The sequence below is a fragment of the Nyctibius grandis genome, chromosome 3 (assembly GCF_013368605.1).
Source record: "Nyctibius grandis isolate bNycGra1 chromosome 3, bNycGra1.pri, whole genome shotgun sequence".
NCBI classification, from domain to species: domain Eukaryota; kingdom Metazoa; phylum Chordata; class Aves; order Nyctibiiformes; family Nyctibiidae; genus Nyctibius; species Nyctibius grandis.
Window position 1 is genome coordinate 27,978,723 of NC_090660.1, and position 27,124 is coordinate 28,005,846.

Here is a 27,124-nt window from a genome sequence, read left to right on the forward strand (position 1 = left end):
TCTATTTCTAAACCTCAAACTGAGATTATTATTTTCTAGCAATAAAATGTTCTCTCGGGTCTAAAGGCTGGCAAAATTTTAAAATGCCTGTTTTACCTGTTTTGCTTCAAGGAAATTTCCCAATATATTAACTCCCCCAACCCACATATTAAACTTTTTTTCATATGGAAAACATGTAGGAATTAACTACACACAGAGCACAGAAGCCAGCTATTTTCATCCTATAAATGGTAGTTTCAGGGATGATTGAGATCCCCACTGAAAGACAGTGGGATAAAAGAAAGAAAAAAAAGAAGTCAACAAGATCAGCCAAAGTCATCACTAACATCTGCATCACTCAGAACAGCGAGTAACCACTCACAAAGTTCATGCGCTAAAAATTTTAAGCAACAAAATGGGAAGTAAATAGTGAATGTGAATATTAGCTGCACAAGTCCACACCGTTTCTACTGTAAAACCTTTTATTTCCAGGCTTGAAAAGTGTCCCCTAAACATTTGATCCAGGTTGAAAAGCAAAATAAATCCTCCCAATGTATGAACATTTTAAGAAAAACAGGTAACATGCAAGTAAGATCTCCTTCATGCAGTTAGTAACTACATCCAGAATTTCATTACTGATGCAAAATTTTTACCCTCAATTTCAATGTGCCTTTGTTTGTAAAAGCCAACTGGATTATTACCCTTATTTGGATATTAACTTCTTAGTACACTTGTAGAGGCATCAAAAAAAAAAGGGAAAAAAAGGGGGAAAAAAAGCTATGCTGCTATACAAAAACACCTTAGAGCTGATGTGAATAGCTCTTTCTGCTAAGCCATGTACCTAGAATTTTTTTTCCCCTGAACTGAGACTATCCAAAATAGTAGGGCTTGGCGAACAGCCTATGATCAAAAATTATGTACAACTTAATTTCTCCAGATAAGCTTTACTTGCACATAGTATTTTAACCTCAGTACCCAAAGGTATGATTATATATAAACAATTAAATTCTAATCACTAAAGATGGCATCTGTTAAACAGCTGTAAATAGTCCTGCAAACACACAAAGGGGCCCAATGCCACATTTAAAGTGCTAGTAGAAAAATTTCTGCACTTGTGCTTTTAAAATAGAAACCCATTTAATTCACACTCTTTCCACAGGAAACACTTTTAACATTGTCTAAAGTGGCACAGTGATTACTTTTGCTACCATAAAGCTATATTACATACATTACTGAGATTTTGGAAACAGAAGAAAGATTTGAGCAAACAAGAGGTTCTCTCAACACGTGAAGCCTTCCCCGCTTCCTCCTCCTACCTTGTCATCCTGCGAGTCGGGCTGGAGAAGACTGTGTTGCTGAATTGCCATTGGAGGAGGAAGCGGTACAGCATCTGCTCCCTCTTCACCTTCCTCCTCTCCACAGCTCTGCATGCCTGAAGAGGATGACTTGGAGAGAGTGCCACTGCTCAGCCCCTCGTTCCGACCTCTCTGTAAATGAAATCAAGACATTGAAGCTCTGTTACCTCCTCAGCAGCATGAAGCCTGTTCAAAACAAACTTATCTTAAACAAGTCTTTTCTGTAGATTCACCTCTGCCCCGACAAATCAAGATGATCCTACAAACACAGTGCTGCTCATCAACAGAGTGGAAAAAAGCAGATGCCAAAGATAATGTTTTCAGTGTTTGGTAAAAGCAGATCACAGAATCACAGAATCAGTGTTGGAAGAGACCTCTGGGATCATCGAGTCCAACCATTGCCCTGACACTACCACGTCAACTAGGCCATGGCACTAAGTGCCATGTCCAGTCTTTTCTTAAACACATCCAGAGATGGTGACCCCAGCTCTGCTCCTGGGCAGCCCATTCCAATGTCTAATGACCCTTTCTGAGAAGAAATTCTTCCTAATGTCCAACCTGAACCTCCCCTGGTGAAGCTTGAGGCTATGTCCTCTTGTCCTACTGCTAGTTGCCTGGGAGAAGAGGCTGACTCCCACTCCACTACAACCTCCCTTCAGGTAGTTGTAGACTGCAATAAGGTCACCTCTGAGCCTCCTCTTCTCCAGGCTAAACAACCCCAGCTCCCTCAGCTGTTCCTCATAGGTCATACCCTCTAGACCCTTCACCAGCTTGGTCGCCCTCCTCTGGACTTGCTCCAACACCTCAACATGGATTGAGATACTGAGAACAAGACATTCAGCCTGAAATTTACTACAGGAAAATGTTACCAAAGCCATGCTTGCTTTCCACGTTCAGTTCTGCAAAGAGCCACATCCTCTAACTTAGAAACTCAAGAACTTTGTACCTGAAGTACCAACCCTCATAGCAAGATTTCTAAAGGATATATAAAAAACCCCTATTACAACATGAAGTATTTTGTCAGTTATGCTTTCTGCCCCACCACCCCCAAAGTAGTGAGAGCAAGCTGTATAATTTTTAAAGTTGTGATGAAAGATGGTCCTTCCAATTATACAAAGAACTATTATTTCAATTAGCCAAAGTTTAATGTAATTGATCTCACAGGATAATTTAACTGTCTTTAAAGGAAGACAGCATAGGTGATCATTGTTTTTTTCCTGACTTTAACACACTGGCCTTAGGTTTTCCCTCACTCAAAGAACTGCAGAATAACAGGTACTTCCAAAACAATGCTACAACTGCATCACAGAGGGTCTCTTTCTACAGACTGACATCCAAGGACAGAGGCCAATATTCCTTCCCAAACCACATCTCCCATTTCACCATGCTGCCAAGTCTCTAGTCTTTTCTTTCTCTACATTTACTGTATAACTTCACTGATGTTCCAAGCTTACAGCAAAATATGTTGGGAGCAAAAAAAAAATGTACTAAATAATTAACTGGGCATCTGAGCCCACTTTTCTGTACGATAACTACCAAAACCACTAGTCAGATTCAAGCCTGGCAAAAGGGAATAACTGTATAGCATGCAAGCGGCTGTGCCCGTGGAAGCAGCAAGACACCATCCATTTCAGCCTGAACCATAGGTTTGTAACAGAAGAGAATTTGGCTCTGTCTGCACCTCAGCAGTGGCAGGCTTTGCTCATACACGAGTTCCAGGCTTAGAAGGATGGGCATATGTTAGTGGGAGGAAGGGAAACCTTCAGTAGATGTCCTTGGTGGCAAAATCTGGAATAGTTCACAATTTCCTTCCCTTCAATGAAAACTGCCATGTTTATTATTTGACCAGTGGTAACTACCTTTTGATTTGAAGGGCCAGTAATTTTTCTGTGCTCTAACTCTTGCTCAAGGTGTAAATACAGCTTTAAGCAGTTAAGCAGCTCTCCCTATATTTTCCCTGATCCACCAACAAGAAAAGGAAATGAAATACAAAATGACCTGATTATTCCCAGAACATGAAGCACCTTTACTCACAAAGCTTCTTTCCTGAGTGGGATAAGAGAGCAAAGCCAAAGAACAACTTTTTACTCTCCCATTCCTCTTTTTCAACTAGAGATCCTTCTCTGCAGAGCTTTATTAGCGCTCTCAATGCAGAAGGGCACAAACTGTGCCTGGCACAGTACTTATGCAGAGTACAGCAGTTATCAAGAATGAGCACATGGCACATGCCACTTTGCTCAACTGCTGGACAGTCAACCAAGGAGACAACCTTCACCTGACAACATTTGGTTCTTTGAAAAACATAAAAACACGTCTCAGGAAGCTGCCCTGAATGCTTACCTCTTCAACAGTTTCATCTTGTGGGGTCGCTGCACTATCATCAGAATCCTTCTGAGAGCCTGCATCGGCACTTTTGCGAACCTCTCTGCTCTTCTTATGCTTGTGGGCTAGTTTTTTGACATGCCCGTCTGCTTTTCCGCTGCTGAGACGCCTCACGGGACTGGTCAGCCATTTTCTCAAAGTGTTGCCGGGGCGTTTGGGGCCCGGGGAGCTCTGTGCACCAATCATGTGGGGCTGAAGCGATGTTACTGAAGCAGGGGGACTGGCATCATTGCTGGAGACCGAAAGGGAGTCTGAAAAAAGAACAAGGGGAGCATTTTAAAGCTGAAACACTGCCGAGTGAGAAACAAGGCAAATGACATATGTAATAATAGTTATAAGATTGGATTTATGGACAAATCAACCAGATTATTTTGAAGGAACCTGGCCTTTAACGACCCCACAACTATCAGCGATCATGCTGCACGTGGCCACCCACACATAAGCACCATTTATATGGTGCTTCGTTAAGTAGCTCTTGCCTCAATTATAATTCATATTTAGTACTGCTGAAACTTATTTGATAGTGGATTACACTTTCCATATGCCATCTAACTTTATGGGAGGATAAGCTTGTTTGATCTTTTAATGTATACTGCTTCGAGCATGGACACGAAAAGTAAAAATAACTGCCTCAATGAGATAAGTAAATTATTTTTCAAACACCAAATTTTATTACAAATGCTCCAATTACTTTAATTATTTATTATTTATTTATTTCCCCTACCCTTGGGAAAGGGGGAAGTAGAATCCAGAGAACAGCTAAGTGCCTGTCTTTTGCATAAATCTTTGTGGAGTTTTGGGTGTCATTTTGTTTGTTTGTTTTTTAAAAAGGCACAGACCACCTGTGTTAAAAAGCCCATTTGCTCAATTTCAGGATCAGCAGTATTTCTCTGCATAACAATGCCTGAAGTTCTGTAGTCAGACAAAGGATATACTTTTCTCAAGCCATAGTTGTATGTGCATGAGATCAATACTACTTTCCCACTGAGGCTCCTGTCACCTGAACTGGACCTTATGCTTATGATAAACACCCACTGGTTAGCTATTGAGACACTACATTCCTTTTTTCCCCATGCAGCACAATGTTTTTTTCCCCAGCAACTCTCTTTTCTTAAAAAAATACTTTTTTTCTCGTCACCTGCTCATAACACCACTCCTATGAATATTACCTACCACAAGGGTATTAACAAGACTCTCCTAGGTTGTCAAATATGGTATTTTTTCCCCTGTGTTTGCACTTTTGTAGATAGTTTATGTAAGGATGACATAAATAATGTTTTGTTGAATGTTTCTACTGCTGGGAATTAAATGCAGTGCTTGTGTTCCTTCTTGAAGCCTGACACCGATGTTCAGGTCACCTCTTCTGGCACTTTTTCCGTAAGAGGTGTATTGCCAGTCTAACCAGAGGTTGTTTGAATTTTGTAGAATAATATGGTCACACTGATGTGGCAATACAGTTCATTGTAAACACCCAAATGCCTTGGATCTACACACAAGTATGTGAGCCTGCTCTGTTTCCACAGAGTATTAGGTGCAAATTATGGCTTTGAACTGAGATGGGGAAAAAGACATAAAATATGAATATAATAAATTAGGACTTTTTATTTTTCCATCACTGTTCAAGCTATTCTAAAAAGGGAATCCCTTCCTTGGAATCCAAAATTGTGATCTACCAGGCTGTTTGTCAAGATTTTTCCCTATTCTAACAAAACCCAAATGCCATCTGACCATTAAGATATATCAGCTCTGATGCTAAGAACTCCTGTAGCTTATACTGTATGAACACATACATAATAATTGCTATTTACCTCCACTGTCATCATGTTTCCGTAAAGCAGAAGATAAAGAAACTTCAAGGCATACTTTCAGTCCAACAAGCTAGTTGCTAACACTTTAAAGCAAGTCACCAAGAATCAGGATTCATTTATAGAATTACCTTTCAGCCACAGCTGTAGCTGTGCTGCACACGGGTAAGGAGACTTCCTATGATGCCATTAACCTGGTTTCAAGGCTTTAAGTAACGGGTACTACCAAAAAGCAGATGCAGAGTTACACCAGTCAGCTTTGTCTCTAAATCTTGGGATAGCAGTGCTACAGAATTACCACACTGTTTTCTTGTTGAAGCAGGAAACATAAGGAAGAAATTAATTATCTATAACAATGGTTTTCAGTTTGCAATCTGAGTATCCCTCAAGGCCCCTGGATTACTGCTTAAGGGTCCTCAGCACACATGTAAGAAAAGCAAGCCTTCATCAGCATCCACATCATGATAGATTTTTTATTTAAGAAAAAAAAAATATGGTCTGCTTATTAAAAAAATTCCAAACAAAACTTCCAACCATCTGCAAGCTCTCCACAGGAATCCAACCAATCTCCTGTTAAACCTCTGTAAGAAGTTAGTTTGGCTTTTCTTTCACCAAACTCAATTTTACCTTTATTGTATCATGCATCTTTTACCTTTTATCAGACACACTGTTTCAGAAATCATAGCAAACATCAGCTGATGGACATATCAATAACCTTCTGCTAGTGGAACACAGAAGAGGAGAAAACAGTGCTCGTGTTCTTGTAAATAAGTTTCTTAAAGCACAAACTAAATGCTTTGTTTTCAGGACTCCCAAGCTTGAAGATGTTCTAATCTCTCAGCCAAATTTTTCTTTAATTTGTGTATATTTTTCATCCTAATAATGGTTCATACAAGTTCCTTCCACACAAATAAAATAGAGCACATTCACTTGTTTATAAAAAAAGCAATTAAGCATTTGCAGACGTTCACCACATACTGCTTTGTATTTTTGTATCTGTCGCATTTCTTTCCTTTCCAATTACTCCTTTCTAAGAAAAAGGCAGTGTGGTGGTGCAGTAACTGATTGCGTAAGATTTACATAAACATGCCTATCCCTAAACATGTAACAAGCCTGCAGTTAATAAACCCATTTTTCTTGTCATAAAACCTGTGCTCCACCTCCTCAAATTCTCACCCATCCTTTTGACAATCAACGCTTACCAACTACCAAATTTCTTGTAAAACCAAATAGTACAATGCAGAGCCCCTGAAACTGTGTGAGACGAGTGCTTTTGTCTGACTGCACTTTTGCTGTACCATTCCTACTCTTAACCCAAGTCGGCCAAGAGTTTGTGGGCAGAAGGAGGGAAGAGTGCAGGAAGAAATACGTACACTCTGCTCAAGGGGAGAGGATCTAAGAGACAAAGCAATGTTAGCCAGACATGTTTCACAGCACATACTTTAGCCATATCCTCCCACACAGCATTAGTTTTCATTTGGCGTGCAGCATGTAACTGCTTCTCATCATCTCTTCTGCATGATTTAATATCAAGCACTTATTGAAGTATTATTAGGGCTTCAGGGAATCATAGAAGTGGACAAAGTGTAAGTAGTACATCAAAATGATAGCACTGTTCCACTTCGCTCTTTAAAGCATGAAAGCACTGGGGAAGAAAGAAAAGCTTAAAATGAATAAAAATGCTGCATTGCCATAAATGCTTCAGATTAAATAGAAAATTTTACTAAAAAAGGCGTTCAAAAAAAAACAAACCCACAAACCAAAAAAGAGGTTTAACATCACCAGTATTAACCCGAACGGAATACCAGCCCATTAGCCTCTTCAGAGATCAGACTTGATTTTTCACGCCTCCTTAAATTTGCAGAAAACATCCCTACAGCCTCATAGGTCAATGTTAATACTTGCTACAAATATTCCACGCCAGTATTTTCCCAGTGAGACCCTTTACCATCCGTTTTCCTATCCCATCCCAGCTGACAGGAGTCCAGATTCACCAATTCTTACTCCCATCTGCTTCCTCAGGAGACCAGTTACAATACTAGAGCACAGTCATGAAAAAACCTAGGTGCTCAAGTTCATATATTTAAGTAGAGGGATTGCCAGATCCAAACATCAGGGAATATCAATGTCCAATACAAGCATTTTCAACAGCACAGAAAGACCTTTCACCTTCACTATGAGAACAGACACATGAGTGTGTCTTATTTCCCCCTGCCCCATCACCATATACTACTTCTATCTATATAATTAGGGATACAGACTTGGTTTGATTGATTAACGTGCTTGGGAATGTTTACACTAAATTGGCTTTGTTTCCTTCACGACTATGTAGCAAATTGTTTTTCTGGGGTTGCTCAAGAATATTTTATTACTGAAATATGCTAAGAGGAAAAAGAAGTATTCAAAATTAAACCAAGAACAACACGGACTTTAAAAACCAAAACAGATGGAATAAATTTGGGGTATGCTAACCCCAACTGTGTTTCAAGTACAGTAAACTTTCTAGTGAGCGTCAGATTCCCTTTTAGAAAAAGATAAATGCAACAGATGGCCATCTTTGAGAGAAAAAAACAACACACATATAATGATCACACACAGCAACACCAATTCAACAAGAAACGGTCAAATTTAATAAAATTCCTGTTTGCTCAAGTAGAGACAGCTTTATAATTCAAGGAAGTATTTAAAAAAAATCTAATGGATGGGCTTTGTTTTATAATTCATAGCCACAATAAGAAAAGAAGGCATTTAACTGCCATTTCTCTCAAAGTAAAAACCACATATGTTGGTCTGGTGGTGAGGTCAGAGAGTTCACTGAGAGTCCATAAATATATTTTTGAAGCTAAAGAAAAAGGGCAGGCAGAATGAGTTCTGACCCCCTCAAACTAGAAGATAAAGTTACCTCCAACAAACAGGCAAATCTTTGAAACTGGAAGGGAAATGGGAATTCTCATTCTAGTCCCAGCTTTCTAAACACTAGAAACATGCACATCTGTGATTAATAAACTGTTTTTTTCCTCCTAAAAAATAAATCAGCCACGTTAAGCTAGTTGATGACTTGAAAGACTCTGCTTTATATTAACTATTTCCATATTGCTGTTTTTAGAGTTTTAGTATTTACTAGTAGAGCAAGGGGCTACAAAAACCTGACTTCCTAGCCTAGGGAATCAAACTGAGCCTGTTTGATGCCCGCTCTGCATTTCTAACCCCAAAATGCAGCAAAAACAAAAATAAAAACATTTCACCACCTCTAGACTATAAAACAGGGATGGGGCAAGGAGTGAAAAATGAAGCAAAGCAAACCCAGTAACCCCAACTGGCACGTCAAACTGCCACTGCAGACCTGCCGTCCACCACGGACTTTAAGGACCAGAGAGCCGACAAAACCCGTCACACAGGGCAATTAACCAGCTGATCAGTAAGATTTGATGCAGGTACATTACAAATACTTGGGGACAAGAGCTGCGTGTTGGTTCAAACCACAGAGAGCATGATCTACACTGATACACTTCCAAGTTTAATATGTAAATTGGAAACAGCTAGAGTTCAGTGATCTCCCAAGCCTGTATCTACCTATAAACACACATGCCCCAATCTGAGCCAAGGCAATGTACCATCAGAGGAATCAAAAATAGTTTACAAGTATCTAATGATAAAAGCCCATAAAACCCTGCCTGCATACACAGTCATCATTTGTTACTAGATGAGATTCTAGATGTTACTAGATGTTACTAGAGTCTCCTTCTCTGGAGATATTCAAAACCCGCCTGGACGCAACCCTGTGCAACATGCTCTAGGTGAACCTGCTTTGGCAGGGGGGTTGGACTAGATGATCTCCAGAGGTCCCTTCCAACCCTTAACCATTCTGTGATTCTGTGAGATGGAGAAAGCTTGAAAAAAAGAGTGCGAGGTTTATTTTATTTATGGACACACACATGCACGGTTTCTGCCTGGGAATTGCTTTTCAAGTAAGAGGCTATCAATCTGCCACGTACAAAACCATTTCGATACTTTTGTATGTGTCAGGAATTTTATTTCTCTCCTCCTGGATATCCTCTTTAGAGTACCCTGTGTATTTTTTGTAAACCGATACTGGAATATACGTCAAAAGGCATCAGATGTGTTTCAACTTTAACAAGCCACCATAAAAGCATTTACCATTTAAAGACAATGCAGCTCGAGCTTTTTCAGGCATGCAAATAAGGAATTTCCACTATGCCCTTTGGGAAGCATGAGTTTCACTTACGATATAGAGATAGTGCAATAACTTTCATGAAACTAGTTTCTTAAAAAAATTCACAAAATGCAGAAAGCTAGTACTCAATACATAAAAGAAAATCCTTCAATCACATTCATGTTTAGAGCAGAACAAACACACCCACTCTTCATCTCTGGTCAGCAAACCTTTCCTGCCTTTTATTTCAAGTTATGCACTATGCTGAAATACAATTTGTAATATTGTCAGTGTGCGAATAGACAAAGAGTTCAACTCCTTAGTGTATCATCCCTGATTAATGAGCTTTCTGTATTAATTTTGACCAATACAGACCCTAGTCCAGAGAACTTGCATTTAAATGCATTCAATAATTAAGTCTTCCAAGTCATCAAAAGCTGATTGTGTTAATATCAGATAGACTGGAATTCTAGGCTTGAGGCTAGATATTCTGCGGCTTCTCTTAATGAGATAAGCTGCCCCACAAGCATGTCTGCAGTAAAAAAAAAAAACCTCCCCCCCAAGACAGACATTGTCATCTTAATAACTTTCAAAGGTCTTTCTGAAATGGAGAAAAGTCATCCAACAGACATATTTGCAACAGCACTAGAGAAAAGAATGAAGAAAATCTCTGATTAAGGGCAAAAAGAATATACTGTTAATTTGAGTTAAGAAATTAGCGGCATATGCCTGAAGGGTTTAATACACTTATGTTATTACTATTTTATCATATTTTTTTAATATCCTCTCCTGCCTTCCTACCCCATAAATGTAAAATCAAGGTTTTACATTTAAACTTTTAAATAATTTCACATGCATTACAGTTTGCACACAGAGAGCACTGTAAACACATCAACTGCTCTCTAGGAGCTAGACACCAACAAAATTTAGATGGAAAAAATCCTCCTCTTACAACCGCTGGACAGTTTTGCATCCACACTTGTTTTTCCTTTTTTTTTTTTTTTTTTTCTTTAAGCAGGAAGAAGGCATGATATTGTGCCAGAAAAAAACTTTCCCGGGTTAACAGAAGTCGTTCTGTTTGTGCTCCCTGGAATTCAGACCACAGGGATACAAAACCCCAAACCTAAATCTTGCATATTATTACTACAAGCGCAAGGCAGCACTGCACTACAGCACGGGAGAGCGGACTTTGTGGGACATTTCATTCTTTGCAATAAGCTGTTATTCTCTCCTATTTCTGGAGAGAAATACATTTTGTGTCACAAGCAGGAAGTATTAGAAGTTACTCACAGTGTTGAAGTTGAGTTTCACAGTTTGTAAAAACCACAAGCTTTTAATAGATTACATCTCAGCTTCCCCATATGAAGCTTGTATTTTAACAGGCAACGTCTTGATCTCAGCTCCACTCTTTTGATCACCTGTTTTGCCCAGATTTAAAGACAGCTACATCCACATGCCTGGCCGGACAAGCCAAGGACAGATTTATGTCATTTAGCATGGTTTCTCAGTCAAGTTCTCACTCTATGTCAGTGCACTGAGCCACCCTCTTCATTTCAATACGATTCTCTTCCCCTGGAAGCAGGGGGTGTATTTCTACTAACTGGTAATCGCAGAGGGCCTTGCATGCTTTTACATAAGAGCTAATGAACAGAAGGCCATGTTCTAATTTTCAGGCAAAGTTTTCTCCTTTTTGTGCACAATCTCCAGTGAGTTTCTTGGGGCCAAGTGCAGCCATCAGTTACTTCTCTCTTGCACTTCACCTGTGCCTCCTGATATATGACATCATTTTACACCACCACGAAGGAGCACATAACATTATTTGCTCTGCAGAGCTACAATAAGCAAGATTTTCCCTGACAGATTTAAGTTACATACAGTTAAGTCCCTCATAGGGGCTGACACATACCGTGTAATTAAGAATATTAAGGTGACATCCTTCTTTTATTAGGAGGCCAACAGCCTCACTACAAGAAAGACATTGAGGTGCTGGAGCGAGTTCAAAGAAGGGCAACGAAGCTGGTGAAGGGTCTGGAGAACAAGTCCTATGAGGAGCAGCTGGGGAAACTGGGATTGTTTAGTCTGGAGAAAAGGAGGCTCAGGGGAGACCTTATCACTCTCTACAACTACCTGAAAGGAGGTTGTAGTGAGGAGGGTGCTAGTCTCTTCTTCCCAGGTAACAAGCGACAGGATGAGAGGAAATGGCCTCAAGTTGCACCAGGGGAGGTTTAGGGTGGGTATCAGGAAAAATTTCTTCACTGAAAGGGTTGTCAAGCATTGGACCAGGCTGCCCAGGGAAGTGGTGGAGTCACCAACCCTGGAGGTATTTAAAAGACAAGTAGATGTGGTGCTTATGGATATTGTTTAGTGGTGGACTTGGTAGTGTTAATGGTTGGACTCTATTATCTTAAAGGTCCTTTCCAACCAAATCGATTCTATGATTCGATGATTAAATAGTTGTGAAAGTTCTTCAGTGCAAACAGAGAAAGAAAATAAGAGAAATACTGCTTTTCTATATTGGAAAGCTAGTTTTCCCACAGCACCAGTGTAATCTCCCCTTTCAATACAGTAGCTTTTAAGAGCAATTTCTCACTGGGATGTTTCATAAAGTCTCAACTACATCACCCATTATCAAAGTGTGGGTGTTTTGGAGCTTTACTACAGTCTTACCTGTATTTTTAAAAACCTTATTTATATGCTATTTTTCCCAGATGTCTAGCATCAGCAATATCCAACTACTTTAGAATGACTGAAGTAGAAGATCAGATGAAGGCATGGCCCATCTGCTCCTCCCTCCAGAAGAACAGACGCAACAGGAGCGGTGAATGCCAGGAACGACTGTGCTCCAGGTCCAGGGCCATTGCCTCCACACTAGGTTGAGTTGTAGAAGAGCTGCACATAACCCCTCACCTCTAGCCTGCTCCCCATTACTGCTGCTGCTCATTGGTTTAAGATTTCAGCACAAGGAGCTGGTTGAGGGCACAGCACAGCTCCTGAAGCAGGGCGAGCTGGCAGCATCAGCTTCCTTCCAACTGCTCCAAGTTACAGCACTCTCCACCTTTGACAAAACCAAGCAGCAAGCTGGTGGGGAGAAGCAAAGTGTGGGCCAAAGAAGGAGAAGAGTGAAGGCAGAAGCTTTGGGCCTGGGCCTCGTAGGCAGAGCTGGTGCTTAAGACACTAGACAGAGAGTTTTGCTGACTGTTGACAAGCTATTTGTCTCGCGCATGCTGCGTGCAACCTACTTCTGAAGAGCCACGCTGCGTGATGTTAGCAGCAAGCATGCGGCTCTGCTCTTGGTGGAGAGCTGTATGCCATATACTACAAATGGGAACCACTATTGACAAGATTTGTGATAAGCAGTTTCAGATTTTAATTGGGGAAATGGCATAATTAATTTCTGCTCATCTGTTACTGAGCTGTAGGGTTTTATCATCTGCTACTTTAATTTTTGCTGCAAAATAATTTTTCCCTTGGAAACAGATAAAAATAAATGCCAGTCCTAGAAATGCAGCTCTGAAGCAGCGCAGCAGCTTATCTGATACGCTGCGTGCATCAGTCCAGAAGAGGAAGATATGAAACAAAAACGTTCATATCAATATAGATAACAGAACGGCCAACCAAAGGGGAAAGAGATGCATTCAGCAAGTCCTCAGCTCTACTGAAAGCAGAGAAAGCTGTGGGGGAAGGGAGGGAGAGCAGCGTGTCTGCCAGAATTGCATTAGGAATAATCACCATCTCAGACGCTATTTAAAGCAACGCGTGCCATGCTTCCCTGTGCAAAAGCTCAGCAACGCAGAGCATGCCAACGGAAGGAATTTCTCCTATGCAGATTTTAAAACATCCTCCACTACTCCAACCAAAAGGCTGCATATTAATTACAGAATCACAGAATCAGCCAGGTTGGAAGAGACCTCAGGGATCATCGAGTCCAACCGCTGCCCTGACACCACCCTGTCAACTACACCATGGCACTAAGTGCCATGTCCAGTCTTTTCTTAAACACATCCAGAGATGGTGACTCCACCACCCCCCTGGGCAGCCCATTCCAATGTCTAATAACCCTTTCTGAAAAGAAATTCTTCCTGATGTCCAACCTGAACCTCCCCTGTCGAAGCTTGAGGCTGTGCCCTCTTGTCCTATCGCTAGTTGCCTGGGAGAAGAGGCCAACTCCCGCTTCACTACAACCTCCCTTCAGGTAGTTGTAGACTGCAATAAGGTCACCTCGGAGCCTCCTCTTCTCCAGGCTAAACAACCCCAGCTCCCTCAGCCGTTCCTTGTAGGTCAGACCCTCCAGACCCTTCACCAGCTTGGTCACCCTCCTCTGGACTCGCTCCAAGACCTCAATTAAGATATTGCAAGCAAGTTTGAACCAGTCTGATCTCAAAAGGAAATAGGGGACGCATAGTTCTACTGGTGCACTTTTGAAATTGAAAATATACACATGAATAGGGAGGAAATTAGCTTCCACCACCTTACATAAGTGATAAAAACAAGCTTCACAATTATGAAGACAAAAACCAACCACATATAAAATCAGCATAAAAAGCTCAACCAACATTACTTTTCTTTCTTTTCTCCAGAAGCTTGAAAAAATTTGAGCAAGTATAACCTCTGCCATGTATTTACAAATGAGTGGCCTCTAGGAGAAGATGAAAGTAGATGTATTTTATTCTCTCTCTTATCCAAATGCCTTAAAAAAATTCCAACACATGAGAAAACCTCCAAAAATTCTCTAGTAAAACTGAGAGAATACACGATGAGTCAATAAACATAATTTGAAACACAAAGGGTAGATACTAATAATAATTGCTAAGCATATATATTCAAGTGTATTAGTAAAGTTCGTAAAGACAAATAGACAGTACACAGTGCTAGTACTGAGTTACAGGAACAAATGATACAAAGGAAATGATGACTTTATCAAATTTTATTTGTTTAAAAACCCCAAGTTATTAGACTACTTGTACTAAAAAAAATACTTGTTTCCTCTTCACCTACTGCAGTTACATGTTAGCCTAAATAAACATACTAATCCAACAGCAATTTTAACAGTCTTTTTTTCTTTTCCCCCATCCTCTTGATTCAAAGCAGAAGAGCTCATTAGAACAACCAGCGATTGTTTGGAGCCACAGCCTTAGCAACAGCTGTACAAACACATCAATCTCAAGTTAGGAACTCTGCCATAAGCTTAATAATAATATACTCATATCGTTTAGCTTTGGGGCCATTACAATAACTTTGGTCATTTTCTCTTTCCAAATGTTATACTGTTGTAGCCCTCAAAAAATAAATTGAGAAAGTAATTGAAGGAATTGGGAGGGAGGATGGAATGGCTAAAACAGTGATAAAAATAGATCCCCCAAAACTCCTATATATAAAAAATGTTTCCTCCTTATCCAATTAATTGATATTAGTGACAATGATAGAAACTAATTGTACTAACATTGCTTTGCGTCGTAAAACACTGACCTTTTTAGTGCACACACTACCTGTAGTATTAATGAGCAGAGTCAGGCCCTTGCAGCCATGCCACTGCTTTCAGCCTCCACACCGCGTAACTAGATGACTGCAGGTGATGACAGACAACTTCCTCCAAGTTCAATCCCACCTCAATAACTACATTATCAAGAGCAGACTTAGATGACAGTGATTAGAAACTGAACTGGTTTTAAACTTTTTGTCTTCAGATGGAAATGTAACCTGAGCACCGCAACAAGAGCGTACATGATTTTAATAAAGGTCAGTCACACTGGAAATGTAAGGTTTTTTTAAACAGACTCACAGTCAAGGTTGACTAACAGATAGTTATTGAAAGTCATAACACCAAACTGCTGCAGAGATGCCTTTTCGGGATGAAATATTTTAAGGGATTAGGAAAGGGGAAGACACTCCTCCACAAATTCCTCAATCTTGAATAAAGATTGAGTTAAAAAGGGAAAGATAACTTATAGATGTGTTTTAAAACAAGCAAACTAGAAATTAATGGAAGATGTGACATTTTATCTCAATGTCCAATTAAAATACACTGAATACTAAAAACAGAATCCATCACTGACATGTTTGTTAACTTGATTACAATATCTTCAGGAATAACATAGGCACTGCTGAATTTTCTTTGGCATGATCAAGTCCACACCACAGACACACATACAAAAAAAAAAGCTACATTTTGCCATGCAACTTTTCTGTTGTTTTTGTTTCCTTCAATTATTCCCAACAAAGGCTCAGGAGGAAGGTGATGTCATGAACTGCCCTGTCCACCCAGTCATCTAAATCTTGATTCCTCGAATCATTCCCCAGCTCCCATCCATCCAACAGTACCTAAGTGGCCACAGGAAAATGAGGTGATAGGGTCATGGGAGAGCTGTTCAAAACTTGTTTGGAAGCAGGAATCAAAAGGAAACAAAAAGGGAAAGAAAAGGAGTAAACAAACTTCTTTTGAAAGTCAATAAAATAGAATTCTTTTTATTTGCTTTCATTAGACACGAAGCGAGGGGGCGAAATCTGTATCAGTAATAATTTCTACACAACAATGATTACTGCTACAGTAAATCACCTTTTTTAAGTTATAGACTCAACTATAAGCCTAAATTTAGGGGCAAAATAAATTATCTGGAGGAAACAAGAGAAGGAATTTAATTAGCTTCTATTCCTTTTTCTATTGAGATAACATTTCCTCTTTTCATAAAGCCCCCAGCATTTCATACAATGCATCTAGTCAGCTGATCTCTATGAAGCTTCTCTTCTTAGGGCAAAGTACCCTATGTAGTTGATATGTTGGGTGATGGGTCAATCTTATTCAAGAAGATTGACTGGAGGTGTCCAATCCCATGTTCAAACACAAGGAAGGAAACAAACAAAGTGGTTTAATAAACATACTTTACTATTCTCTGTGAGGAAAACTAACCTTTACAGAGAAGGATTGTCAACGTTACCAATGTTATATTTTCAGAGCAGGGCAGAATATACTTACACCACCTAAATTCTGTTCTCCGCTAAAGGAGAGTGAGTCAGCGCAAGCCCAGATGAGCTAATTCAACAAATTGTTACAGCTGCTTGTAGCCATGTTCAAACGAACACATTGTTCATTACTAGTCTTGCAATGAGCACCCAGAGGAAACTTTCATTATGTAAGGTGATAGCTCGTTCTTACACTGCTGCCTCACTAAGGTAGTTCATTTAAAATAGAGCTGTAACATAGCAAGAGGGAAATTAAGTTGAAATTTGAGTTGAAGCAGTTCTGCTTTGCTCAGTTTAAGCCCATCCATTCAATACAGACTTTTGACCATGATACAGAACTGTATGCATAGTTAGTTACAGGTATTCTCTGAGAGATGTGACAAGGAGGTAAAGAGGCAGCCACACTTTTCCTAGTATGAAATCAAACCCCACCCTTCTTTTCGAAGTTTTATCAACATTCCTTCTGGTGTCTCTCTCTCTCTGGGAAGCCTTCTTGGTATTGACTAGTCATTTTCCCATCATCTTCTTGAAGCTAAATCTAGAAGTTCTTCACTAAACATTTTTTAATATGCTTCACTAGCGATACACAGGAATACAGTCATCTTAGCAAAATCCAAAAATGCTTATATATAAATGCTTTTTTCTTATTACAGAAATGGAGCTTCAAGTCCTTATTACATGAAGTTTGCATTATAAACTTAACTGTATTTCCTTCAGAAGAGCATACATTTTCCTTTTACATCTTTCAAAAAAATCTTTAGAACTAGGAGCTGAGTAGCCGGTTTGAGAAGGAGCTGGGGCTAACAGACACATTTTAAATTACTCTTTTCATGCAGTACTTATACAGGCAGAAAGTACTGCAGTGGAGGGAGCAGACTTCCAAGCATCAGAGGCAGAAGGCTGCCTGGGGCTAACTCCATACACACATCCGATCCGCACTGTTTCTCAGTCTTGGCTTATTTCACAAAGCAGACAACCTGCCGGAGAGTTACATGAATGAAAATATGGCATTTTCAAGTGACTGAAAAGATATATCCGAATTACAGGAGAAAAAAATTAGGAGTAGTTCAGATGAAAATATGGATAACTGTGGATCTCATCAGCTTACTCAGAGCAAAAAACCTGAGCCTCAAATCTTCAGGTTCACAAGTACGGATGGCACTCATGAAGGGACAACAGCATCTCTCTTGCATAAGCTCCTACACCTGAAAACTTTTACTTTGGGAGGCAGGGGTATAACATTTTCTGCCAGATCAACTCCCTGGTCTGGCTGCCTGCATGATTGCTAGTGTTGACTCAAGAGAAGCAGCTGGATCACATGTGCAAGCACAGGGTAAATAAGCTGTAGTTCCTGACATGTAGTTCAGTTTTTACTAATCACGAAGCAGCACGTTCAGCTAACTCTCCTGCAAGTCCTGCAGCCTAAGGATTCAAAAAAGCCATGTTGCAAGAACAGTGAGGAAGGACATAGAGGTCAGGAAAGTAGTGCCTTTGCATATGTAACTATATAGCTGATACATGAACTCAGTTTCAGGAGGATTTTTCTTGCATGCTCTTCGTGGAGATGGAAAAGCACACACAGCACATACTTAACAGCTTCCATCTGTATTCTAAAAGAATAGACTTTCAAAGAGTAGAGGTGGATCTACGCCAAGAATTACACCAACCCATTAGTAATACCGGACTCTCCCACTGCATCCTCCGAGTCTGGTCCTCAGAGACCTCTTATCCTCTCTTGGACACCATTTGCTAACAATTACTCTATAGTAAAAGCATCCTGTTTTATGGATGAATTATTTCTGAGGCTTGATATACCATAAAATGTTATGAAAGATGAAAAGGAAAGCTAGTTTGATTCATAGACATTCTTTTAAGCAATCTATTGCACATATAATAAATGTATTTCTTCAAAGCCAAATGAGAACTCTCTCTACTCCTGCAACCACCTTTCCTCCTCCAAAACCCAGCCCCAAGACAGTTAATAACTTCAGGATAAATTTTGTCTTTGTAGATTTATTCCCTGGATTTTATCCATGAGATTTGCCTCTCAAATTTCCCACGTGAAATACAGACTCACATGATGCACTTAGGGACTGAAATACATACATCCCATTGTTTCTTCTAGCTCATAAGGTAACTGAAAAAAGATGTTATTATTTCCAATATTCAGTTTCAGACTGAAACTACTCAACAGTCTCTCCAGCCAGATAACCATAAACAACTTCGACATTTATCCACACTTGTCTCAAATGCAGAGCATTTTCAAGTTACAGGAATGGGTGGAATTACCATGAGAATTGGTTTCCTCCTACCATCACTGCTGCTTTCTCCAACTGATGTCAGATAAAGGCAAAAATACAATACTTATTTATTAATGTCAGTAGTTTCTTGCCAATTCATTACTCAAAGCCCTATTCTCTTTCTCCCTAAATCTCAATGCATTTTTAGTCCTTCAGACTTTGTGAATAAGTGGGGGAAAAAACTCAGATCGTTTAATTAAACAGAAGTACATAATTATAAATTTTACATGTACTCTGACATTTTAATGAAGAATAAGCCATACTTTTTAATTCCTTAAAAACTCTTTCAGCAAAGTCGAAGCCTCAGTTAAAGTCTTCTATGAATAAAATCATGCACTAGAGTACATTCTGAATATTCAGTCTAAATCCCAAATTGCCAGTTTTAAGTTTGCAGTGGCCAGAAGTACTACAGATACAATTTTTACTCTTTCCAGTTCAAGAGATGACATAGCTACAGTTATGCTGGGGCATGCAAGGAAGCTTTATTCCCCTATTAAGAAAAGCTATTGAGCTTCCTTACAACATGGTCTGTACACATGGACATCTGTTTTTAAGAAACAAAAAGAGAACAATGAAGAATGTTGGTGAAATAATGTATGCTTGCCACACAAGACTTCGTACATGTCTATGATCTTAATTTATGGTAATAACAGAAAGCATCTCGCTGATCGGGACTGACTACACCCAGCACTTTACAAAACATGTTTTCTAAAAATCCTTTGGAAGTGAAAACCAGATAGAACTGAGCCTGGCTAGCCACTGCAGCAACAAGAGTTCAAAAATGAAGCAAATGAGCTCCAGCGAAGACAGGAGAATGCAAAGCAACAGAAAGCAGAAAAGACTCTTGCTGTGCCATTAACAGACCTCCAGCTGACTAGGTAGTCACAGCTCTGGGTGAGCATTGCTGTGAAGTATTTTGTTGCAAAGCATTCTGCCTATCAATTACTATTTGTAATTGACTCCTTTCTTATTATTTGTAATTGACTCCTTTCACCTCCATCTCTCTCCAAGATACTCTGTACTTGTTTACTTCTAAAAACTGGAATAATTGTTGTTTTAGGAAGTGATTGCGCAGCACTAGGGGCTACGGAGCAGCTTTCTGAGAACAGAGCTCTATTGCTGGGATCAGAGATGATAGCCTGCCAACATTAACTCCCTCTGGCTCGTACTTCGATGCCCTGTTATCTTTCGGGGAAGTACTGAGAGTTACTACCATCCCACTGACATGCGACCCTATCTTCAGATGTCCCCTATAAGGTTACTTTCCATTACATCCTTGATTTCATGTTTGCAACCCCTCTACCATCCTCCCTCTCCTCTCAGTCCATCAGTAACAGCAGACTGGATACTAACAAATGACAGAAGATTCTAACTTGCCTTTTGCTGCTTATTTTAAGTATCTGCACACAGCATACAGCAACAGGTATGTAAGACTTGAACCTAGCTGCAAACAACTTGCATCTGAAGAGGAAGCATCCCAACAGCCGCATCAGCTCCAGACACTGAAGGTGAGCACTGTTTTGTCCTGCAGACATTTCAGACTGTTACATATAAGAATCGAACTTGTTCTGCAGCAACAGTACAAATGCCAAGGACAAATACTGTTTCCTGTTAGAATTACAAGGGAGGAGGAGGAAAAGACTCAACCACAACTGAGTTTAATGTAACATACCTACCCCAGCCTCTGTGCTTCTCCAGTTGAGACTGCAACTGCATGGCTTTCCTCCATACTACATTTCAGAATCAATGATGTGTCTAAATAAATTTGACACCGACTAATTTATTTCCCAACCACCCTTTCTTTTCAAGCTCTATTCCCAAAAACATTTCTTCTCAACAATAATTTAAAAGAAGTGATAGATATTAAACAATCTATGATTTTTTGGTTTAGCAGCAACATTCTAAGAAAATTTCTGCTAAGCTCTTAAAACAAATTACTACCATTACTAACATTTCACTGAGCAAGAGTTACCATTTCTTATTTCCACAGTTCAACTAAAAAAAAAAAAAAAAGCAGCACATGCATTTTACATGCTTTTCCTGAAAGAGCTTACTGTACAGCATCCCAGTAGTTTACAGAGCAGATTCATTCCATAACTGCTCCCTTTCCCATACAGGTCCTTTCTGTTATACTGTACGGTTTTTGACTGGGGTCAGCGGGAGGGGAGAGCAGAGGCAGAGAGAGAAGGAGAAAAGAAAGCATCCCACTAAACTCCCATGATTTGAAAACATTCCCCAACGAACCAACCTTCCTCCTCCCATCCCATTATCTCTATTGAGCATATTTGTACCTAAATCCAGGATCCAGTATTTACAGCCACTCGGCTGCCCGTTGCCACAGCAGGTAGGATTTACTGAGTGAAGCGATCCCAGAGTGTCAATCTGTTTAATCCTGTTTGGCATGGTGAGGAGTCAGCTGTTCCGATACCCACAGCTTACAAATAGCCTACTCGCCTGCACCCCAGGGATGTGTTACAGCTTCTCCTGGAGATGTTCACCCAGATAACATTACAAGCAATGCCATCAGATGGAGGAAGTCGCTGTTATCTTCTCAGTCTGGTTTAGCCCTCTGCCCTGCCGTCAGAGCAGCTCCTCTCTTCTAGGGATGCTCTCCTCTGACTCACTGAGCACAGTTCCAGTCTTTAAATTCACATGTGGGAATAGCCAGATGCAGCAGATTACGCTCTACCGTAACTACCCTAATTGAGGCTCAAGATGATCCTAAAAAATAGAGCAAACCAGCTATTTTTCCTCTCAGCCTTCAGAAAAGATACAGTCTAGTACCTCTGCAAAGTTTTACAGTAACTGGCATGCACAAAACCAACCTTTAACACCTCTTTTTATTTTACAGTGCATAGTTCGTTTTTAATGCTTAGCTAAAGCCATGAATAAAAAAAGAGACGGACATTTTCTGGTCAGCTAAACCGTGCAGCACTTGCCATGTAACTTCATTTTCCTTGACAAAACCTGTACCAAACAACAAATTCTGCCCTTACCTTCATCTTCCCTGGAGCCTTGTTTGTGAAAAATAAAAAAAAATCCAAACACTAGAAAATCCACACCTTTTGATAAATTAATTTAAGATTTCACCTTAGTTTAAAATGCATTTCAGATCTATTCACCTTTAAGCTCATATTCTACAAGATAAATTTCTTGTTCATCATGTTGTCTTCCTGTCCAGTAAACTGAAACTGCACATATTTTATCTATGCATTCTTCACCTAGAACACCATGCAAGCATTTGTCCATAAATATTTATTTATGGTTTTTTTTTAGCTAAGCACTTTACAAACCTAGAAAAGATGTTTGGTTTCTTCCCCTGAACACCTCATCATCTAATTTTAAAGGACATACAAAAAGCTATCATCACTAGATAGATAAACAGCTATAAAGCCAAAGCAAGGATTAAATTTCTGTAAAAACAGAAATTAAATGCTTTCATCATACTGTCATGAAAAAAGATCCCTGAAATGAGACTGAACAAACAGTACTGTAAAATACACAAGCATGTAGTGGGAAAGAAGAAAACAAAGCAGCAAGGGGGTTGCCAATGATAATAGCACAAATGCATGTAATGCAAAGATAAATAGGAATCTTATGTGGAGCTGAAAGCATGTAAGGTCCCAAAGCCGAAGAAGGACTACCATTAACACTTAACACAAATTGGGTACACATACAGTATCCTCTTTAAAATTTTAAAGAGCTGGCCTCACCCACTACCTAAGAGTAAAGTTTTGCTTTCTTCACATTTTTAAGGAAAGCCACTCTAAATTCTGAATTAGTTTCTCCATAGCCTCCTGCACTGAAACCATTAATTCTGATTCCTTAACATTTTTCTTCTGACCCAAGACGACTTTCAAATGACACTGAATTCCTAAGTGGTGGGGGGAGGAGGAAAGCAGCAGAAGCAAAAAACCCTCTTTCTTCAGGATAAGTGATTTTTATGGTTTGCCACCTACGGTGAGACTTCCACTAAGGCTAGTTTATTCTTCATGAAATTGTAGAACATCTGAAAACGATTCTAGTTTCTAGTTGAGTAAGAAAAATAATAAATGAAACAATCCCTTTCCTCTACTCCCCAACAGTTCCCACGCACATCGAGTATACTAAAGAATACCCAGCCATTCTTATTGTAGTTAAACTCACACATCTTTAACATTTAGAAAAAGTTAGTTAAGTTATCAATATAGCTTTGAAATAGCGATTTCCATATGTAAGAAAGCTTCTCACTAAAACACAGCAAAATTTATACATAAAACTGGTTTTGGGTTGGTTTTATTTTGCTTTTTAACTGCATGTAGACTGACCTTGTAACATCTGTAATATCAGCAGGAAGATATTTTAAATGCTCTAGGAACCACATCATTTGCAGTTTGCTATTGCATAAAGTTCTTCCTACTCAAATCAAACACCATTATTTTTAGGTTTTGCTTTGGCCCTTTCTCTTCTCAGAAGGCAAATCTGACAAGTTAACCAAGGTGGTGGGGGACAGAGAATGTCCACATGAACCCCTACATAAAGCATATTTCACAGGTTACATGGTTAAGAAGAAAGATGTGCATCTGTCTTCGATGTATACAATTGTTGTAAAAAGCAACTGCTACACAGCAACACTGGAGTGGAGACTGCAGACTCCATGTGAACATGCTGCAGAGTGACTGTAGGTATTAGGTAAGAATTTGAAAAACATCTCAATGCATACACTGAAACAATAGCTACAACTTTCTTATGGTCCAAGACATAAAGCTCAGACCCGTAACTTCTCCTACCGAAGTACAAGCAAAAGGGAGATGGCTTCTACATCACAAACCCAACATTTCTTAATTTAACATGCAGGGACCATTATTTAGTACCACTATCATCTTAGATTAGACTTAAACACCCGACGATGTATCACAATTCTCAACTTCCATCTGAGACAGTGACCTCTATCAATATATGTAATTTTAAGCTGAAACAAGCAGCCTATTAATGACTTTCTACAGTTTACTTTAGGGTCTACCACAAGCTCTCTTTGTGCTTTGGCTACATCAGGTTTTCTATATTCCAGAGCCTTATCCTGCATTAGCTCTCCCTGTCTGCTAGACAGCTCTTCCCGTGGCTCCTCGCATCAGCAATTTTTTGTACGAGGTCTTCCTCTGTAATAACAAACCAGTCAGGTAATCTTAATTCGGCAGGCAAGAATACGTCTACGTGAAGAACACCTTTAGGCCAAACCAAGGCTGGGCACAGAGTACAAACTCCACGCAGAGGAGGTTGGGTTGCACAGCCGCACTGAGCTGCCCCCCACCCCACACCCTCTGCTTAAATATTTGTAGACCCCAGCCCAATGGGACAACAAACTTTCATCAAATTAGCGAAGAAAAAAAGCTCATATACTGACCCATGCCATTTGACAGCATCTAAACCAGCATTTTTTTAAAAGTAAAAATTAACTATTTCTTTTTTTACCTTACCTGTGTAAAGCAGAAGTGAGTTTTCTTGGCTACACATTTTATACCATTTCCTTTAAAAACATAGACAGCTATCAGCTTCATTTCTGAAAGCAAAGTACTGATGAAAGGCCCTTCAAACCCCTAGCAATTTAAGACATTTTTAAAGTTACTTAAACCTGTGACAAAATAAAGTGTCCAGGTGAAAATTCTGTCAATGGCTATTTCATGAAGATCTTAAAATTCCAGGCAAAAGAGCCCTCTCAGTTTTAAAACAGCATTTTGTAAGAAAGACTACATCCCAGTGAGTAAACAAAGAAGCTAAAAAAACCCCATTAGAAGAGCACTGTATATCCTCAGTAGATAAGGTAGCACATACTTTGTACGATATACGTAAACGAAGCATCACACACCCGTATCTATTACTACGGTGAAGGACTAGTATCAACTTTCTGCAATTAATCTCGGGGCTCACTGATGGACAATGTCAAACTGCCAAAGCCATTTTAAGGTATTAACAGTTTGCCTGCTCATCCCAGCACAGAAGTAACAGCTCATCAGTGTCTGCTATTGACAGTCAACAAATTAGCTTGCTATAGCTTCAGCTTCTCCCAGGTGCCAGCTGCTATCCGCAGCATCTGCAACCACTGTCAGGCATTGCATCAACCTCCTCCCTGTGGAAGTGCTACCTCATCTGTGGGTTCTATTAACCTTGCACGTAAGAATGGAAACATTCATCCCTTCTTTCGTTTAAGATGACAGCTGGAGTTAAACTGACTGCAGTTCTCATGCTCCAAGACATTTGCATGGTAACAGAAATAACAACTTAACTTGCATTAAAACAAGGATAAACAGCATTCCAAGCTAATCTTTGTAAGGCCTCATTACATTTTGCACCATCTTGGGGAAAACAAGCAGAACAAGAAAGGGAAGCTAATAAAATGCAGAAATTTCATTTTTAAACACCTATTTGTGTTGCTTTAGAGCCTAAAAAAGAAGACAAAGAGCCAACCTTTTTTTTCCTTAATATCTACCTTCTGTGAGAAAAAAAGTTTCAGAGATTATAGCATTAAAAACCCAGCTTCAAAATTCAATGCTGTTCTCAAGCAAATTTAAATCTGTCTTCTCCAGAATGTTCCCCCTCGTATTCCAGACATTCCATTTACAAAAGCAATTAATATATTTTGAAATCAGTACTATAAAGTTATTTAAAAAATTCTTGTTAATCTTAAAAGTGGAGAAGTGTATACAAGATAGCTGTAATTAGTAGACAATGAATTCTTTATTCAGGTCTGCCAGCATCCAAATGTCACTATTTTAAAACCATTTTTGAAGTGATCTATAAGACAAATGCTTTCATCATTTAAAAGTGCACAGTTCTTACAATTTTGAGACATGTTTCTGCCTGGGGGAAAGAAAAAAATTCAGACTTTTCCAAAACTATGCAGGACCAAAAACCACTCAGACCTAGACCTTTTATGTTAGACATAAACCCATAACTACTAAAATTCTTGAACTAAATTAACATTGCACAAACCAATATGAATTTTATTTATAATATGCATTTCCCATTAAAAATAAATAAATAAATAAATCAGGCAGACTTAGCATACCACTTTCCTATCTTTGGCAAGTTAATACTCTCTGCCTCACACCAGAATGCTCTAACACAACTCAGAAATTGTAGAACAGCAAAAACGCATCAATAAATAAATCTGAGGTTCAATCGTCAAAGGTGCACTCCCACACTATGATTAAAATTCTGAAAGGAGCCCAACTTTGCCTTTTCCTCAGTGTACAATGTGTCCACAGTTTAACTGCTTGGAGCACAGCTGCGCCACTAGGATCTGGTTTCTTCAGCTCCAGGCACAAAGATCATCCTGTTCCCAAAAAATAGCCTTGCTGCTCCTCAGTCTCACAGATAACACTGCCGGTCTGCAAGGAGCGGAATCGTTACTACAGTGGCTTTTTGGACTCAAATTCAGTGCGTTGTTTCCTGTCCTTTACTACCAGTGCTGCCAGCTGCCAGATACACTTTAAACTGAATCAGTCAGAAATTGTATTTTGCAATGAATTGTGTGAACAACCTTAATTTGAGATTTCCAGGAACTCCTTTCAAAATACTGGGGTGTTTCAATCAAAAAAAACCCCAAACAAACAAACAAACACCTCAAAACATGCAGGCTATCTAATTAGCTGGCAAACCCAGGAAAACTATTTTCTGATTGAAGGTAAAGAGATATTTTTCAGCTAGGTGATTAATAACCTTCCCTTCTACATCTTGGGTAAAGCATTTGTCAAAAGCAACTGATATCAAGACACTGAAGTACTCAGGCTTTAATTAAAAACATTGGGAAATGAACCATTTATCCAACTGTTTAGTCACCAAGGCCAGGATCTAAACAAGTCCTTCCTGTCTCCAGCTTTGCAGAACATGCCCTAGCTGTTGCTCATGCCTACAGTAAGAAAGACTATCAAAAAGCACATGACATTGTAAACTCTCTCCCATCTTAATCTTTTGGCTATTTCTTGAGTTTTAAATTTTGTTCTGTGCTGTGGCCAAGGACTTGGAGCCCGTACACCACTCCCAAGAATGAAGAGGCCTTTCAAAGAAACGATGAGACATTCACTGTCATTGGTCTTCTGTTTATCTGGAAAAGCTTTGGGAAAATTCTGACTCCTCAACACAGTCACCACTGCAGCATGCCAAATCAGCTTGAAGGATCCCAGCTACTGTCAG

At 39.5% G+C, this 27,124-nt stretch overlaps 1 protein-coding gene across 2 annotated transcripts in view; it reads right to left on the reverse strand.

The window, feature by feature from the left end:
* TRIO (trio Rho guanine nucleotide exchange factor) overlaps nt 1–27,124 on the reverse strand; it is a 272,182-nt gene that overhangs the window by 33,146 nt on the left and 211,912 nt on the right. For both annotated transcript variants that reach the window (XM_068396806.1, XM_068396807.1), the window contains 2 exons: nt 3,675–3,967; nt 1,296–1,466 (listed from right to left, as the gene is read on the reverse strand). In XM_068396806.1, the coding sequence (XP_068252907.1) occupies nt 1,296–1,466; nt 3,675–3,967 (464 nt within the window). The remainder of the gene's footprint in view (nt 1–1,295; nt 1,467–3,674; nt 3,968–27,124) is intronic.